We start from the raw sequence: 16,789 nt of genomic DNA on the forward strand, positions 1-16,789 counted from the left end.
ACAGCTGGTTCCTGCGCTAATTCTGGGGTGATAACCTGGCTGTTACCTCAGCATTATCTACGTGTGGGTTTTTCAGCAGATGATGCCCAGTGTTACTGACACTGGTACAACTCCACTGGAGGAAGCCATGTTGGGAACACTGGTATAGATGAGGCTCCCTCAGTGACCAGTGTCTAACACCCTATCATCTGGGGGGCCCAGAGCAGGCCTGAATGTCAGTCTGAGACCCAGGGGTGGATCAGGGCTTCTGCTTCAAAAAATGACTTGAAAAATTCCAGTTCATTGATCACTGTACGGGATTATTGATGGAGAGATTGCAGTAGACTGTATCACCATCACGATCTCTGATTAGTTGGCAACTACCTCTTTTACAATGTCTACAAAAGACGTTCATCTGCTCTCTGCATTCTTGTGCTGCCCTGAACCCTTCTGAGCCACAATCTCATGGTGTGTGAGCATGGATGGCAGTGGAGCCCCCTTCGGGGAGGTAAGCCCCCAGCTCCACCCCTTCCACCCATGGCTCCCCCCATGGCCAAAGTCCCGAGACCCCTGACCCCCCCTCATGGCTGGAGCCACAAGCCCCCTCGCACCCGAAGGAGCCCCAAGCTCCCCTCCCCTCAGCTGGAGAAGCCCTGGGCCAACTCCTTTCCCCAGACCCCAAGCAGTCCTGGGGAAAAATATCTCACTCTCCTCCTGAAGAAGCTTCTGATATGCCCCATGCAGATTCCGGGGCATCTGAGGAGGCAGTATGTGCTACTCAGCTTCCTGGATTCATCACTAATCTCTCTGGAGTCCAGGGAGATTATTGATGAACCTGGGAAGATGAGTAGCAAGTACCACCCCTCGGCTGCCCTGAAACCTGAATGGGGCATAACAAAGCAAAAACATCCCCCACCAAACTCCTCAACCAGGGGTCCGTCAGCTTGAATTAAAGTATTATACCCGCCGCACATGCATGTGAGATCTCCAGACAGCCTTCATGGAACCTAGCAGCACATCCCTTCTCTTCGGTATCCCATTTCTGATCAGAAAGGATAGCAAGTGCTTCTGTAGACTCCAAAGAGTGGCTCGCATGGGCTGTATCTAAGAAACATCGTTACATCTCTTCATTAGCAAACCAGAACACATAAAACAATGTCCAGAAGTTTGGTTTATTCTTGATATCTGAAAACAAGCTCTTTCATTTACAGTCTACTGCAAATTAAAGGTAATTTGGCCAACACGAACACAGATTGTGTTTAATATAAAGAAGGTGAAATGTTTATGTTAGGATGATCTTCCAGGAACTGCTGGAGGAAGCCGTCTAAATAAAAGACAAAAAAAAGAACCCCAAATTCATTTGGTTATGGAGGTGGGGGAAAAGATTTTAAAAAAGGTTAAAATACATTAACATGACACATGCACAAACCTGCCAGAAGAAAGCTGGTTAAGAGAAAAAGGTCCACAACATGCACTGTGAGGGGGAAAGCCAGACTGAGAACTGCCATGTTAGCATTAGCCCAAATTCTCAACCCAGCCTCCCCATCTATCGGCAATATTTCATATCTACCCTACCAGCCCCGTGAAACTAGGCGAGTCCATTTCTGAGTATGAAGATTGCTGCTTAGAGGTTTTCTGATTTTCTTGCAGTAAATAACATTCGCAGGAGGGGCTTCACTCCAGCCAGCCTTGGAGTTTGGGCCCTTTGCAGAGATGCAGTGCTGGCCCAGCTGTCAGAGAGGTCAAGGACATACTCCATTTTATCTCAGTGTAAAAGGCAGTTCTCAATGGGGGAAGCTTCAAGAACATCTTGTGCAGTTCTGATGGACCCAGAAGTGGTAAAACCACATGGGTTACCAACCTGGACACTAACTTAGAACATAAGAATGGCCACACGGGGTCAGACCAAAGGTCCATCTAGCCCAATATTTTGTCTTCCAATACTGGCCAATGCCAGGTGCCCTAGAGGGAATGAACAGAACAGGTAATCATCAAGTGCTCCATCGCCTGTTGCCCATTCCCAGCTTCTGGCAAACAGAGGCTAGGGACACCATCCCTGCTCATCCTGGCTAATAGCTATTGATGGACCTATCCTCCATGAATTTATCTAGTTCTTTTTTAAGCTCTGTTATAGTCTTGGCCTTCACAACATCCTCTGGAAAAGAGTACCACAGGTTGACTGTGCGTTGTTTTAAATACTTCCTTTTGTTAATTTTAAACCTATTAATTTCATTTGATGACCCCTAGTTCTTGTGTTACGAGGAGTAAATAACACTTCCTTATTTACTTCCTCCACATCAGTCATGATTTTATAGACCTCAGCCATATCCCCCCTTAGTTGTCTCTTTTCCAAGGTTCCATACCCCTAAACATCTTTGTTGCCCTTTTTTGAACCTTTCCCAATTCCAATATATCCTTTTTGAGATGGGGTGACCACATCTGCACACAGTATTCAAGATGTGGGAATACCATGGATTTCTATAGAGGCAATATGATATTTTGTCTTATTATCTATCCCTTTTTAATGATTCCCAACATTCTGTTCGCTTTTTTCACTGCCGCTGCACATTGAGTGGATCTTTTCAGAGAACTACCCACAATGACTCCAAGATCTCTTTCTTGAGTGGTAACAGCTAATTTAGACCCCATCATTTTATATGTATAATTGGGTTATGTTTTCCAATGCCTATTACTTTGCATTCTGGCGTGTATTACATTTGGGATGAGGTGTACCTAAAAAAGCCACTCAAAGCTCTTTGGGTTGCAGCTGTGCATTCGGAGGAATCTCTGATAAATTGAATGGGGCTATAATGATGAAGATCGTTATCCTTCAATCACAGGGAAGCCCCTGTAATGGGGGAAGGCTAATGTTGGGTGAAGGAAGTTTTATTAAACTACTGCCAAAGCTGATCAGAAATCATCAGCAATGTGCTGGATCTCTGCATGGCTGGCAGCATGCTGAGGAGATGAGTTGCACATCATGAGGAGAAGCTTGCACTGCTTTCAGCACGTGCTGAAGTGAAATCTCTGGGATCTGTAGTGTATTAAAGCTAGACAGGGCATGTGCGGGAGACAAGTTTCTATTGAAATGTTTGTGTGAATACAAAGACTGCCCCAGTCACAGCCATTAAGGCCACTCAAGAAATATCCACAAGGGTTAAAACAAAACTGCTGTAAATTCTGACAGGCGTTTTTAATCTTCACTGTTGCTGCTATCATCCAACACCTATCGAAGTACAGCTGTGGGTGATGCCACCAACTGAGCCAGTGACTCAGTAACTGAGCTCCTGATCTGTTTGTTTTGTTGTAGAGACCATTTCTTCTCTCAGCACTGAGTAGTTGGATATTACTAACTTGGAGGGGGAACCTACCTATGTTCTGATGCATCTGAACATACCTACTCGCTCCTTCAGGGTGAAATTCCCCCTGGGCACAGAGCCAGCGGATGCACTATTCCAGTCCCACGCAAGCCCATGAGCACTCATGCTGTCCCCGCAGCTCACCAATGAATTTCACTCATAATGTCTGATTTTAGTGTCAGTTATTAAGCAACTGTGCCAGTGCTGCTTGAAAGCCATTCACCAAGTTCCTAGCAGCACAACCCTGCTGTGCTCTTATTCCTGCAGAACTGTGGCAGACTCAGTTAATACTGGAATCTCCCTTTGAAATGCCAGAAGATGAGCTCTTCAAAAGAAGACAAAACAGATCAAAGGAATGTATCATGATCATGTTGAAAGACAAGTGAGGCTCTCGATCACATCCAGAAAGTAACAAACACCCAGTCAGCATTTACCTTTATTTCAGGTTCAGAAATGCAGTGCGACATTTTTACAGCAGGCGTATGAGACCTTCGGTAATGACTGAGGATTCAGAGATCCAGTCACAGTGTGCAAAAGTCCATGCCAGTAATCATTTACATACCGCAAAACCAGTGGCAGGTGTTGTGGCTCATATTAATGAGGCCATTAACATACAGAGCAACATTCAGAGGGAAACTGAGCACTTGCTCCTCACAAAACGCCACTGCTGTGTACATCATTCTGGAAAAGTAGAAAGGGATAAAACACAAACCGGGAACAAAACAAACAGCTGGCAACATGGAACAAATCACATATCAAGCAAGTGCGTTGGACTGTCTGGACGGGAGAAGCCATCTGTATCCACTCGCCTGGAGACAAAGCAAGAGGAAAGACAGGCAGAGTGATATTCGTTTACAAAAAGAAGCAGTTCTACTGTATTACATGCAGAGCATGGGTGATCAAAGACAAAAGCAGGACATGAGCCTCATGTAAGACCAACGCAGAGGGTGAAACACCTCACCAATACCATCAGTGCAAAACAGGTCTGCATTCAACTGAGTGGTCTTCAATTCTTAAGACAAACAGATCTAGCTAATAATCTCTCTGTACTATATGCACACAGTTTTAAATAGAGGCTTGCAATATAGAGTAGAATATTTTCTATGTTCTAGTATAACACAAGATGGCATTGTACAAAACAAACACATCTCCCTTAATGTAACAGAAGTCTCTTTTGTAAGAGGCTTATTCAGAAAGTGCAATAAGACAGGCAATGAAGTAAATATGTATTTACTATAGCTAAGCCTTCCTTTTAATTTCACAGACATTCTTTGTCTTAGGAAGGTGTAGTAAGATCCCTCAGGGTTACAAACTGAGAGCTACTTATGACACAAGCAGGCACATTCCACCTCCTCAGCTATAAGGTCAACCATGACTATGTAAGGCACAATACACTATCCATGCTGAGAGCTAGGCTTCACGTAAACAAAATAATGGATGAGCACCAGCCTGGAGCCAAACTAGAAGTGGTCATCTAATCACATGGACACCGCTCAATAAGGAAAGGAATGGAGATCAATGACGTGAGAAGTCCCTGATCCATCTCTCCACACACACAGCCAGACAAACTCCCCCAGCCCTTCATTCCTTTTAAGTTAACTGCAGGGAGAGAATCATCCTCTACAGTCAGTCTTCTGAGCTTTTCTAGAGCCAGTGTAATGAAGGAACAACAGTCCCCCCAGCTGTGTGTCTGGGCTATGGGATCTCAGGCTTAGCATGCCAATGTAGAGGTGCCTTAAGTCTGTGGAGGGAAAGGCTACCTTTCTCAGACAGCCACTTCCCTACTGGCAGATCTAGGAAGAAGTACTGGTGAGCTGCCCAGCTGTCCTTCCAGCGCGGAGTGAGCTGCTGCCAGGGATGTTTCTGGTGAGAACATTGTGGGGGCAGGGTGAAACTAAACGGAATCAGAGTGTGTAGGAATGAAGAGTCCAGTTCCACAGATTGCCATGCTGACAAACATGAACTATGATTATAAGATGTATCAGCTGGCAGCAGACTTTTTAGGCTTGCTTTTTCCTGAGAAATGTAATTTACTCTGAAAAATGCATAACTATCAACTTAAGATAAAATTATAAAGTATGTGGATTTGTACTTGAGGCTGATTAATGCGCACATATATAAATGTTGTGCTTCCTTCCAGAAGAGTTTTGTATCGTTTACATTTTGAGATTACTGATGACAGAATGCTCTTTATTTTGGGTCAGATTTAAGGTTGCTGCACTGTGATGAAATATGAATTTCTTAGTGACATTAAAAATGAGCCCAGTTCTCTTCACTTTTTGTAGCCATTCACTTCAGTGCCAACTGTGTGTCAGATGCTATCCCACTCTGATTTCTTTATGCCCACTTTGCACTGAAGTAAATGGCTACAAAAATGCAGGGCAATTGAGAATTAGGCCCAATATCTTATGGGCCTGATTCTGATCTCCGTTATGCAGAATTTACTCTGCTGTAACTCCAGTGGAGTTACTCTAGATTTACAACAGCATACATGAACTCAGAATCAGGAAATGTGTGGCCAGTTGAAGATTTATCCACCACAAAAATTATTAATAACTTGGCTTAACTTCAGTCTATTTTCTTTAAAATGTCATTGTCTCAAGCAGATTTAATTAATTTTTTTTTGCCAAATCAGTTTCCAAAGTCAAAGTTAAAAGGGTGCTAAAATAGGGCTTTATAATAGAAGTTGGTTGCAAATTAAAACTTGGAAATAATAAATACCGAAGTTTTGCCTGTAAAGCATACACCTACTAATATAGTGCCATATAACTATCTATAGAGAACACTGAAGAGTGGAGAACATAGAAACATAATTGAAATGTAATTTTTTCCTTTCCTGTAGTTCAAAACAGCACAACTGAATTTAGAAGGTGCAATTTCTTTTTACTTTAAGGATGATTTTATAAGTTTGTTGTTCAGTATTTTAGCATGTTCTTCAAATCAACATTGGCCATTTTAGCAATTCACTAAGATCACCAACATGCCAAAGTCCATCTTTGCAGTGCTTAAAATACTGACCTCTAGACTCTACAGGTGCGTGTTCTGAGTATAAGTTTGACAGAAAATTAAACTAATATACAAATCATGCTGCTTTCCCAAGTTAAACTCTCTTATGTAGGAGAAACACAATTTGATTCAGCTATTATTTAATCAGCAGTCTGGGAATATTTAACAGGCAAAATTCCCACTGGCTGTGGTTCTGACAGGATCCCTCCCAACCACTGAGAAACTGTGTATTGTAGCACCACATACAGCTTCAATACATGAATTTATTGGATTGATTCATTATAGTGATGGCCTTCATAACCACCAACTGCCTTCCCTTAGGAACTGTAACTGTTATAAAATAACAACAAATATTTTCTGAAGATATCAGGCCAAATTAGTTTAATTCTGTCCACTTCATTTGTTCTACACCAGGGAGGGAAATTTTCTGATCTATTTAAAATGGCAAGTTAACTAGTTAAGATAAAGCTTTTTGTAAATAACAAACAATAGGACCCTTGAAAATGAACAGCTGTTAAAATAACACATCTCCGGGATACATAGCTGATCAATTCTCACTTGTTTTAGTTGGATAAAGGGACTATCGTACCAAGCCACAGGGGATTTCAGTGAATGAAAATGCAAAATCTTTATACAGCGTAACTTTGTCTCAGGATTTTAATAATGGTTGAAAAGAGAGATCAGCTTCAACCAAAATCCTCAATCCAAACAGCACTCACTACCGAGAAAGCTCAGATCCAAATTCAGATCTGAACTCTGTGACTTGGGTCAAAATATCATTCAAATAGTGGGTATGGAATTGGTGGTTCAGTTAGACATTTACATATGTTAAATCTGTTGCAGTTTCTCACACTGAAATGAAAAATATACCACCCACTTACTCCAGACTCTGACACCCTTACTCATGGTGTGTTATGTTTACATACATGCTCCCATTGAGTTCGATGGGAATGCTCATGTGAGGAAATACTACCCAATGTGAGCAAGGGGGTCAGAATCTGGCTCTTACCAGTTACTAAAAAAGAAGACTGACTCCCCCCTTGGGCTGTAAAGAGGGATACAAAGAGTGGAGCTCATCACACCATATATGGTCTTATTTTCCTTAGCAACGTTCTTCATAAAACTAAAAGCTTCTGATGTTGAGAAATTATAGTGAAAGCAACCATCCACCAGGCTTGTGAAAGAGACATAAGGACATGTGTAATTATGGGGCGTGCAGGAGCTTTTAATTACAGACAACATTGTTTTTCTCAGCCCAGTTGGCATTTAAGGAAGGAAATGTGTATAACTATAATCCCAAATTATAGAAAGCCTTTCTTTAAACAATTTGACTCAGAAACCTGGAAGCTACTTATAAAAACAAGACGTCCCTTTGAAATGGGAAAGAGGCAAACTCTAAGCAGTTGGTCAACACAAACACACAGTACAGCAAGCCCCCGTTTGATTGTATAGAACTGGGAACACTCAAGTGCCTGCATTAATATATATGTCAATACACTAAGAAATCAGCTGTTTGCAAGAGGGAAAGTGAAGGCATCACAGACCTTCCCATGGTATTTCAGACCTCATAAGCAATACAGACTGGACAGAGTATATTAGTAAAATTGGTTACTTGCCTACAGATGTCCATACATGCGACTATACATTGGTTATTGCAACAGTTATCAAGCGAGTTGCTTCCATACATTTGGTTAGCAATTAATGACATGCCAGAAACTTCACTTAATCTAACAGGGACGAGTCTAACGGACGAATTACAGTGGGCCGAGTGGGTGAAGGGGGTGGTCTTCGACTAGAAAGAGAGAGAGAAAGAAAGAAAAAGAGGAAACAAGCAGAAACACTGAGTATGAATCTGTAACCTTTTCACTGCTGCAAAATATTGCTATTGCTGCATTACCATGCACATGCAGCTATATGTCGCATTTCTACTTCCAATTACAATGAAACAGGACAGCCCACAAGCATTTGCAATAGGTAAGAAGGTAAAATGTTCACTGAACAGCTCCATGTGCAGTACAGATACTCCCTCTGGAATAGCCAACCCTTTGGTCTTTGTTTACAAGATTAGTCAGATGTCCCTCTCAGTTTAGAAAGGCACAGAATGGAATTAGAGACAAATTTTCAAAGTGGCTATGGATTACAATGCCCAATTTGAGGAATTTTGGGCCTGATTTCCAGAAGGTGTTGTGCACCTGAAGCTCCCACTTGCTTCAATTAGAGCTTAGAAGCAACTTTTGAAAACACTGGCCTTCGCAACTAACACTGGCATCATTAGCTTGTTAGTTCCCTGTTCTCCTGCAGCAACGTGGCAAGAACCGTGAGCTGGGAAAAGATACTGAGTGAGTTCAATGTGACAGAGCCCAGTGAGGCCAAGACCTGTTTGCTTCTTAAAAAGTTGTAGTGGGAATCATAAGTAAGAGACAGTGTGTGAACAGATACATATCAGTCTGGAGCCCAACTAGGAGAGCTCAAGTATAGCCCAGTCCTTCACTCCAGGGGATCTTTTCTTCTTTTACTACTGTTGTGCTTAACTTCAATCACATTTAACCCCACTGAAGTGAATAAGCTACTCCCATGGAGTAACTGAAGCATGTGCGTAGGTCTACATGTTCATGATTGCCCTTATGAAATGAATGATTCTGCTTCCAAGGCATTTCATGCCACTGGCATTTCCCCTAGTGGCTAGCTCACTCATAGGTTTAGTTCCAATGCAGGATTAAGTTTCTCTTACTTGAACTCAATGGGAGCACTTGTATAAAGAGTTTGTGCTGATCTGGTAGTCATTTGGAACTGGCTGCAGAGTTCAAATCGTCCCTCTGCTCTTCTTCTAAGGGTTTCTGAAGATTTTGTTCTTTCTTGTGGAATTGGGGCTGGGGGGAGGGGCAAGCTATTACACACGCAGGGCCACATGGGAGAGAATGAATCTAATGAATAAAGTGCAAGGACAAAATCAATCAGTTGCTTTGCATTCTCCAGCAAAAGAATTTGATTGGCTGAGAATGTTACCAAAACTAAGACAGGTCAGCTCAGCATGTGGCATGTGCAAATGCCTACAGAGGTCATCTCCATTCCAAGTTTAACCATGCCAGGGCACGGTTCCTTGGAACAGTTAGTGGTGACTGTGTTTGCATGGATGGGACAACATGGTTGTAGAGCAATGACACGGGATCATAGCACAAAAATGCCTCTGTAAGATGATTCCCTGGATAGGTTTATTGTATTGTTCAACAGTACAAACAAAAAACAGTTGGCAAATGGACACACACACTCCCTTGCCATGCCAGACAGCTGGACACTGGCACAGTTCGGCTTTAGATGGCTCCTCTTATTTCCCTGCTGCCACGCCCAGCTCTCTTCTAGTTTTGTTTACACATGTTCTGATTAATCTGCAAAGCCAATCAGCTTCCTTTGCTCGTTGCTTAGCTCTCTCCAGCAGGGTTTTTATGCTGCATTTTATTCCACTACATTCTGCCCCTTCCTCAACTCTTAAAGGGTGGCTTTGCTTCCTATTTTATTAAGCAGGAAATGTCAATTCTTCCTTTGTTTTTTAATTCAACCCAGGCCACCATATGTCTGCGTATAGGCTGGGCAGAATACAATTGTTTTTGCCGTTTGGATGATCAATATTGGTTTTTACCTTTTCTGATTTTTATTTTACAGTTGTGGAAAATGTCACGTGGTGGGGTAGGGCAGTGCTGACAGCCGGCCTGTACGGGGCTCCCAGAACTAAGAGCAGGACTGCAGGCAGTTCCCCGCACCACAGCTGAGGGGCTCAAGACACCAGGAAGCAAAGTGTGCGGCGGGCTGCAGTCCGATTCCCAGCCAGGACTGCAAGGTGAAGGATGAGTCCCTGGCAGCATGAACCCCCGACTGAAGTCCTGGTGGGGCAGAGCACAGACTGCGAGGAGGAGCCCGAACCACCAGCTGCCATGCAGGCCACCCTGCTGCTGAATGGCTCTGTCAACAGGCAGGTGTCATTCAACAGTGGGGTGGCCTCCCCCTGCAGCCCAGCACTCGTTGCGGCTGAGGGTCTCTGCTCTGCCCTGTCAGGACCCCAGCCTTCCTTACACCATATCAATCTAAGTCGAACCCTGCCAAGCCTGTCAGTATAGCTTCTCTGAGAGAGGCCTGGAGTGTGGTCTGAGCACAAGAAGTCCTGAGTTCTAAATCCATTGCTAGCAGTGCAGGGGTGAAAGTAACTTAAAGGACTTGCCAGTACTCTGAAGGAGGGGCGTGGCCTCCACCAGAAGAGGCAGAGCCTTTAAATCCCCAGGCCCTTTAAATCAGGATTTAAAGGGCCCGGAGCTAGGGCTGTGGAAGCAGCAGCTGGAAGCTCCAAGCCCTTTAAATCACGCCCTGAGCTCCCAGCTGCAGAGGTGGCTGGGAGCCCTGGGGTTCGGGGGCAATTTAAATAGGGTGATTTAAAGGGCCCGAGGCTCTAGCTGCTGCTACCACAGCAGAGTCCCGGGCCCTTTAAATTGCCGACGAAGCCCCAGGGCTCCAGCAGCAGAGCCCGGGGGTCCTGCTGCCACTACCCTCCAGGGCCCTTTAAATCGTCTCTGGAGCTCTGCTGCTGGAGCCTTGAGGTAGCGGCAGCAGGGCTCCGGTGGCTATTTAAAGGGCCCGGGGTGGTAGAGGCAGCGGGAGCCCTGAACCCTTTCAATAGCCACCAGAGCCCTGCCGCCGCTGCCCCAGGGCTCCAACAGGAGCCCTGGGCCCTTTAAATTGCCACCCAGGCCCCGCAGATGCTACCTCATGGCTCTGGTAGCGGGGCTCTGGCAGCAATTTAAAGGGCCCTGGGCTCCAGCCCTTTAAATTGCTGCCTCAGGAAGCCGGTCCACTCTGGTATGGCACACCAGCTCTTGCCGGCAGGGATGGCAGGTTTGTAGAAATTTTGGTGGTACCCAGAACTTGCCCCTGCCAAAACTCTGCCCCCTCAAACTCCATCCTCACCTGCCCAAGACTCTGAGGGGGAGTTTGGGTGAGGAAGGTGGTCTGGGGTGCAGGCCCTAGGCTGGGGCAGGGGCCTGGGGTGCAGGAGGGATGCAGGGTGCAGGCTCTGGGAGAGAGTTTGGGGATAGGAGGGAGTGTGGAGGGAAGGGGTGCAGGTAGAGTTTGGGGATAAGAGGATGTGGAGGGAGGGGGTGCAGGGGTGAGGGCTGTGGGGTGAGGCTGGGGGTGGATTTGGGATGTGGTTGGGGATGAGGGGTTTGGGGTGTGGAGCGGACTCAGGGCTGAGGCAGAGGGTTAGGGTGCAGGGGAATGAGGGCTCTGGCTGGGGCTGGAGATGAAGGGTTGGAGGTGTTGGAGAGGCTCAGGGCTAGGACAGGGGGTTCGGGTGCGGAGGGGATGAGGGCTCTGGCTGGGGGTGTGGGCTCTGGGGTGGGTCAGGGCTGGGGATGAGTTTGGAGTGCAGGCAGGCTGCCCTGGGACTGGAGCCAGAGAGGAGGACTCCCCCCAGCCCTTTCCCTGCTGGCAGCAGTGAGCTCGGGTAGGGACCCCCTTCTCCCCCCTGGCAGCACAATCACCCCCCACTGTCACTGCACATGCTCTTAGGGCCCCTCTCAGGTCCAGGAATCCCCCTCACCTCCCCTGTGGTGGGTGCCATGGCGGGGGGGTGGGGCTGCCATCACATGTGCGCCTCCTCTTTGCTGCTGCCCCTCACAATAGCCTCACTGGGGCTGCCCCTTGCCCAGCATGGGGCAACAGCAGTGACTGTGGGCAGCAGGGCGGCTGTACTGGTGGAGGGTCCCACTGGAAAATGAAAGGGTCCAAGGGGGAAGGGCAGACTGCCCTGACATCAGTGAAGGGGGGCACTAGGACCCTGTGGCGGCAGTTAATGCAGGCTGGCAGCATGGCGCTGTAGGGGACGGGGAGAGACAAACGCTCTGCTCCAGGACCGAGGGAGGTGCATGGGGGCAGCAAAGGGGGGCCGGGGCACACTTAGGGGAGGCGCGGGGGCAGCAGGGGGGCCCAGAGGGGAGACCCGGCCCCGAACATTTGTAGAGCTGGGCTCCCGGACCCTCAATTTTGCTGGAGCCAGGAGGCGGAGTCAGAGAGGGCTCCATTTTCTTACCGGTCCTCCGTACCGGCTTACTTTCACCTCTGTTAAGCAGTGATGCCATTAACGCCCAGTGAGCAAGTCACACAACCTCTCTGACTGCTTCCCTACCTCACAGGAGAGGACTTATGGGATAAATGGGCCCGATTCTGCTTCTACTAAACCCAGTGAGAGTTTTGCCAATGACCTCACTGGAAGCTGGCCTACTGGCACTAAAAGTGCTTTGAAGATGAAAAGCATGAGTGTTAGTATTCTTTGAACTAGGACTCAATATTTGAAGCACGTTTATGCTTGAAAAGGTTTGTTTTGCTTTAAGCGTAACTTGTATTTCAACAGACTGCCCTGTGGAGAAATGAGAATCTTAATCCCTAACACAGAACACAACTGATATCCTAGTGGAAATCAACAAGCTAAAATAAAATCCCTAAACAGCAATTTCTTCATGGTGTATTTTTCTAACAGAAGAATGCTTCTCAGCTAGTTTCAGTGTTGGTTTGTTAGCTCAGATTACAAAATTTGTAGTTTTGTAAAGAACCACTTCTATGGCTCTGCACTGGTGCTGGATTACATTAAACTATTTCTTTGTCGAAGTTCATCATGTTGCATTGCTTAGAGCTTACTGAAAACACCAACTAATGTGTGTACAATTTACAAACAAGAAAGAATTCATACAGCTTCTTCATATTAAATGTGAAAGATAAGACCAGCAATGTATCTCAGCACGAACTTGAACAAGACAGTACACTGAACCGAAATATCGTACTTCCAAATTCTTGTGTTCAAATTTACATTTAGACTAGGTTGGTCAGAAACTAGATGGCACAGTAAGATAGAGGCCTGGGTTTCAATTTGGTTTCGGTCTCAGTGAAATTAGTTTGGTTGTCTTGTTCTACACCTCATTTATATATATGAAAGCACTACGCAGCCTTATTTCTTCCACGACTGGCCTACAATGCAGTGCTCCCTCCTAGTGAAGTCCCTCGGGTTCCACAGGCCACTGAACATAGCAGTTATGCTAGGCAACTCTTAGTCTAGCAGCCTCCCAGAGGCGGGTACCTGAATGCTGGGGTCTGTAGCTTTTGATCCTGATGCCAGCATGCACTACAGAGGACCAAATGCTCATCTGGTGTAAACTGCCCTAGCTCCATTGACTGGGCTGGAGCTACAAAGATTTACACCAGTTGAAGGGGGAGGGAGCGAAAAGGGCAGGCCTGGAAGCTGCCGATCACTAGGCTTGGAAGGATTAGATTTTTAATCAGGAAATGTTGGTAAATATTGATTTCCCCAGACACAACAGACCAAAGAAAAATTATTTCCCTCAATAACAACAGAAATTTACAGATGTGCGAAGTAAGGAAAATGCTGCTTGAAAACTTTAGAGTTTGAGGTAAGGACATTTATTTTGTACATTTATTTTGACGATATTAACTTTTTGAATCTCAGCACCTACTGTCAGTGAATAATTACCCTCTGGCCCCGCACATGATTTCCCACAACTGTGAAAATTTACATAGATAAAAAATGCTTTTAAGCATTTTAAAAATAAAGATCAATATAATCCATCAACATTATAAAAAAAAAATCTAATTCTGCTAAACCTATCACTCACTCAGATTTCCTCGGCCGGGGGCATAGGGAGTGTAGGCCCACTTTTGGCTTTCAGTAGGTTTTCACCTTCTCAGTTTGAAGGAATCTGGACTGCTAGCACAGGAGGACAGGCCTGCAACACAGGCCTTCTTTCCTTTTCCCTCACTTTAGGCCTGGAGCTTACAATGGGAGGAATTTCAGCAATCGGTTACACTGGTGTAATGGAGCAGAGAGCCAGGTCCTGGATTATTCCTGGTAAATACAGCAGGCTGAGCCCATAGGATCATCTTTCTTAGGGCCACCTCCTTATTTCAGTCAGAGTAAATCAGCTGAAAAATAAAGTTCTGAGGAAACAATGGGTTCTTCTTCAAGTGCTTGCTCATATCCATTCCAGTAGGTGTGCACGTTCGTCGGAGACTTTTACCCTAGCAACACTCGGTGGGCCGGCAGGGCGTCCCCTGGAGTGGCGCCGCCATGGCATCGGTTATATACCCCTGCCGGCCCGCCGCTCCTCAGTTCCTTCTCACCGCCCGTGTCGGTTGTTGGAACTGTGGAGCGCAGCTTGCTGTTCTCCACCTCCCTAGCAATTCACTCGTCTTTTTCTTATATTGTATATAGTTCGATTATTTGTAGTTAGTTAGTGTTAGTTAGTAGTTGAGTTTGTGTATTGTAGATAGTTCGACGGGATTGGGGGTTAGCCCTTTCCCCGACCCCGGTACCGGGCCCATGCCCGGCTCACCGGGCTTCAAACCGTGCGCGGTCTGTCGTCGGCCGATGCCCACTGGTGACCCGCACGAAGCCTGCCTTAAGTGCTTGGGCGAGGCCCATTTGACAGATAAGTGCAGGATCTGTAAGACCTTTAAGCCCCGCACTAAAAAAGAGCGGGACGTTCGCCTCAAGCAGTTGCTGATGGAGGCAGCACTGACTCCCCACTCCTCGGCACCGGCACCGAGATCAACTGCTTCATCGGCACCGGAGCATACCTCCTCAGCGAAGACTCCGAGTCACCGGCCTTCTCCGGCACCAGCTTCTACCCGGCACCGCTCAACGTCACCTTCGGGCAAGAAGCGCAAGCCTCCTTGGCTGCCGTGTCTGCACCGCAGTCAGAGCGCTTAGCCGGGCCGGACCGCCCGGCACTGCCGTCTGCCGCGGCGTCGACTTCCGCCGCACCGTTGACTCCGGCCTCGGACGAGCTGTCGAGTCCGGTGCCTACCAGCTCCCCGGCGCGGGCCGTGGTTGAGCTTGTCGTGCCCTCCACTCCGGAGACGTTCTTCGCGGCATGGGACCTGATCGCCTTAACGGAGCCTGAGCTGCCTCGACCCCCGGCACCGCCGGTGCAGGTCCCTCAATCCACAGGCAAGCCGGCCCTTGTAAGACCTTATTCACCCGGTACCAAGACGCTCACGGTCCCGCCATCGATCTCGATCCCGCGGCCGCTCGCAGTCCCGGTACCGTTCCCCGTCGCGGTACCGGTCGTACTTGTGGTACCGCTCGAGGTCCCGGTCGCCGTCTGGACACTACCGGCACCGTTCCAGGTCCCGTCATCATTCGCGGCACCGGGCTTCCCGCAGCCGATCCCGGCACCATGGCTTCCGGCACCGGTCGACCTCCCGGCACCGCGCTGGTCGCAGGTCCCGGTCGCAATCTTGGCACCGTCGAGGCTCTCGGCACCGCTCCCTGGCACCGTGTAGGGACGGTTCCAGTGGACGCAGGGACCATCACTTCACGGTCTCCGCCCCGCCATGGCCATCTCGTCAGCCATCAGTCTCCTCCCAGGCCGGATCGGCATCCTATGGGGACTCGGACAATCAGCAGGACCCTCATCAGTGGTCCTTTTGGACTCCTTGGGCCTACCATCAGAGCCAAGGGGCCCCACATCCACCGCCACGCTCGGGGCCCTCCGAACATAGGGTGCCAGAGGCCACGGTGAGCAGACCCCCTCCAACGGGTACAGAACATCTCCCGGCGCTGGTCTCGGACGTGCAAGACCCACCCCAGGACGTTCCACAGGACCACGACTCGCTCCAAGACCCAGTGGTCCCTGGGGTCTCTTCCTCTTCGTCGCCAGACGAGGCAGTAGCGGGGATGGCCACATCTGGACCACCCCCAATTGACCTTCGGTCGCACCAGGACCTCCTCCGCCGGGTCGCTCTTAATATAAATCTACCCGTGGAAGAAGTTCCTGAGGTGGAAGACCCAGTGGTCACCATCCTATCAGCGGAGGCTCCGACAAGGGTGGCCCTCCCCTTTATTCGTACCATACAGGCTCGAGCAGATACAATCTGGCAGACCCCGGCGTCCGTTCCACCTACAGCCAAAGGGGTCAAGCGTAAATATATGGTCCCATCCAAGGGGTACGAGTACCTATACGTACACCCTCCCCCTTGTTCATTAGTAGTCCAATCCGTTAATGAACGAGAGCGCCATGGCCAACAAGACCCTGCGCCTAAATCGAGGGAAGCCAGACGCATGGACTTGTTGGGAAGGAAGATCTACTCCGCGGGGGGCCTCCAGCTCAGAGTGGCGAATCAGCAAGCCCTCTTGAGCAGATACAATTATAATACATGGGAGGCGGTAGGGAAGTTTTTAGAACTAGTCCCACAGGATTCCCGCCAGGAGTTCTCGGCTCTCCTGGAGGAAGGGAAAAAAGTGGCACGAACCTCCCTCCAGGCCTCGTTAGATGCCGCCGATTTGGCAGCTTGAACGGTCGCATCAGGGATCGCTATGAGGCGCATATCGTGGTTGCAAGCGTCCGGTCTACCACCCGAGCTGCAATATACTATATAGGACCTACCAT

At 47.7% G+C, this 16,789-nt stretch overlaps 1 protein-coding gene across 4 annotated transcripts in view; it reads right to left on the minus strand.

Annotated features, from left to right (window-relative positions):
* Positions 1-1,128: 1,128 nt before the first annotated feature.
* DNM3 (dynamin 3) overlaps positions 1,129-16,789 on the minus strand; it is a 358,777-nt gene continuing 343,116 nt past the window's right edge. For 3 of the 4 annotated variants that reach the window (XM_050963119.1, XM_050963121.1, XM_050963118.1), the window contains one exon: positions 3,743-8,136. In XM_050963119.1, the coding sequence (XP_050819076.1) occupies positions 8,067-8,136 (70 nt within the window). In that variant the 3' untranslated portion in view covers positions 3,743-8,066. Of the gene's footprint in view, positions 1,304-3,742; positions 8,137-16,789 lie in introns of those variants that run through there. The other variant, XM_050963120.1, reaches the window with a different exon arrangement.

This window comes from Gopherus flavomarginatus, chromosome 7, assembly GCF_025201925.1.
Source record: "Gopherus flavomarginatus isolate rGopFla2 chromosome 7, rGopFla2.mat.asm, whole genome shotgun sequence".
Taxonomy (NCBI): domain Eukaryota; kingdom Metazoa; phylum Chordata; order Testudines; family Testudinidae; genus Gopherus; species Gopherus flavomarginatus.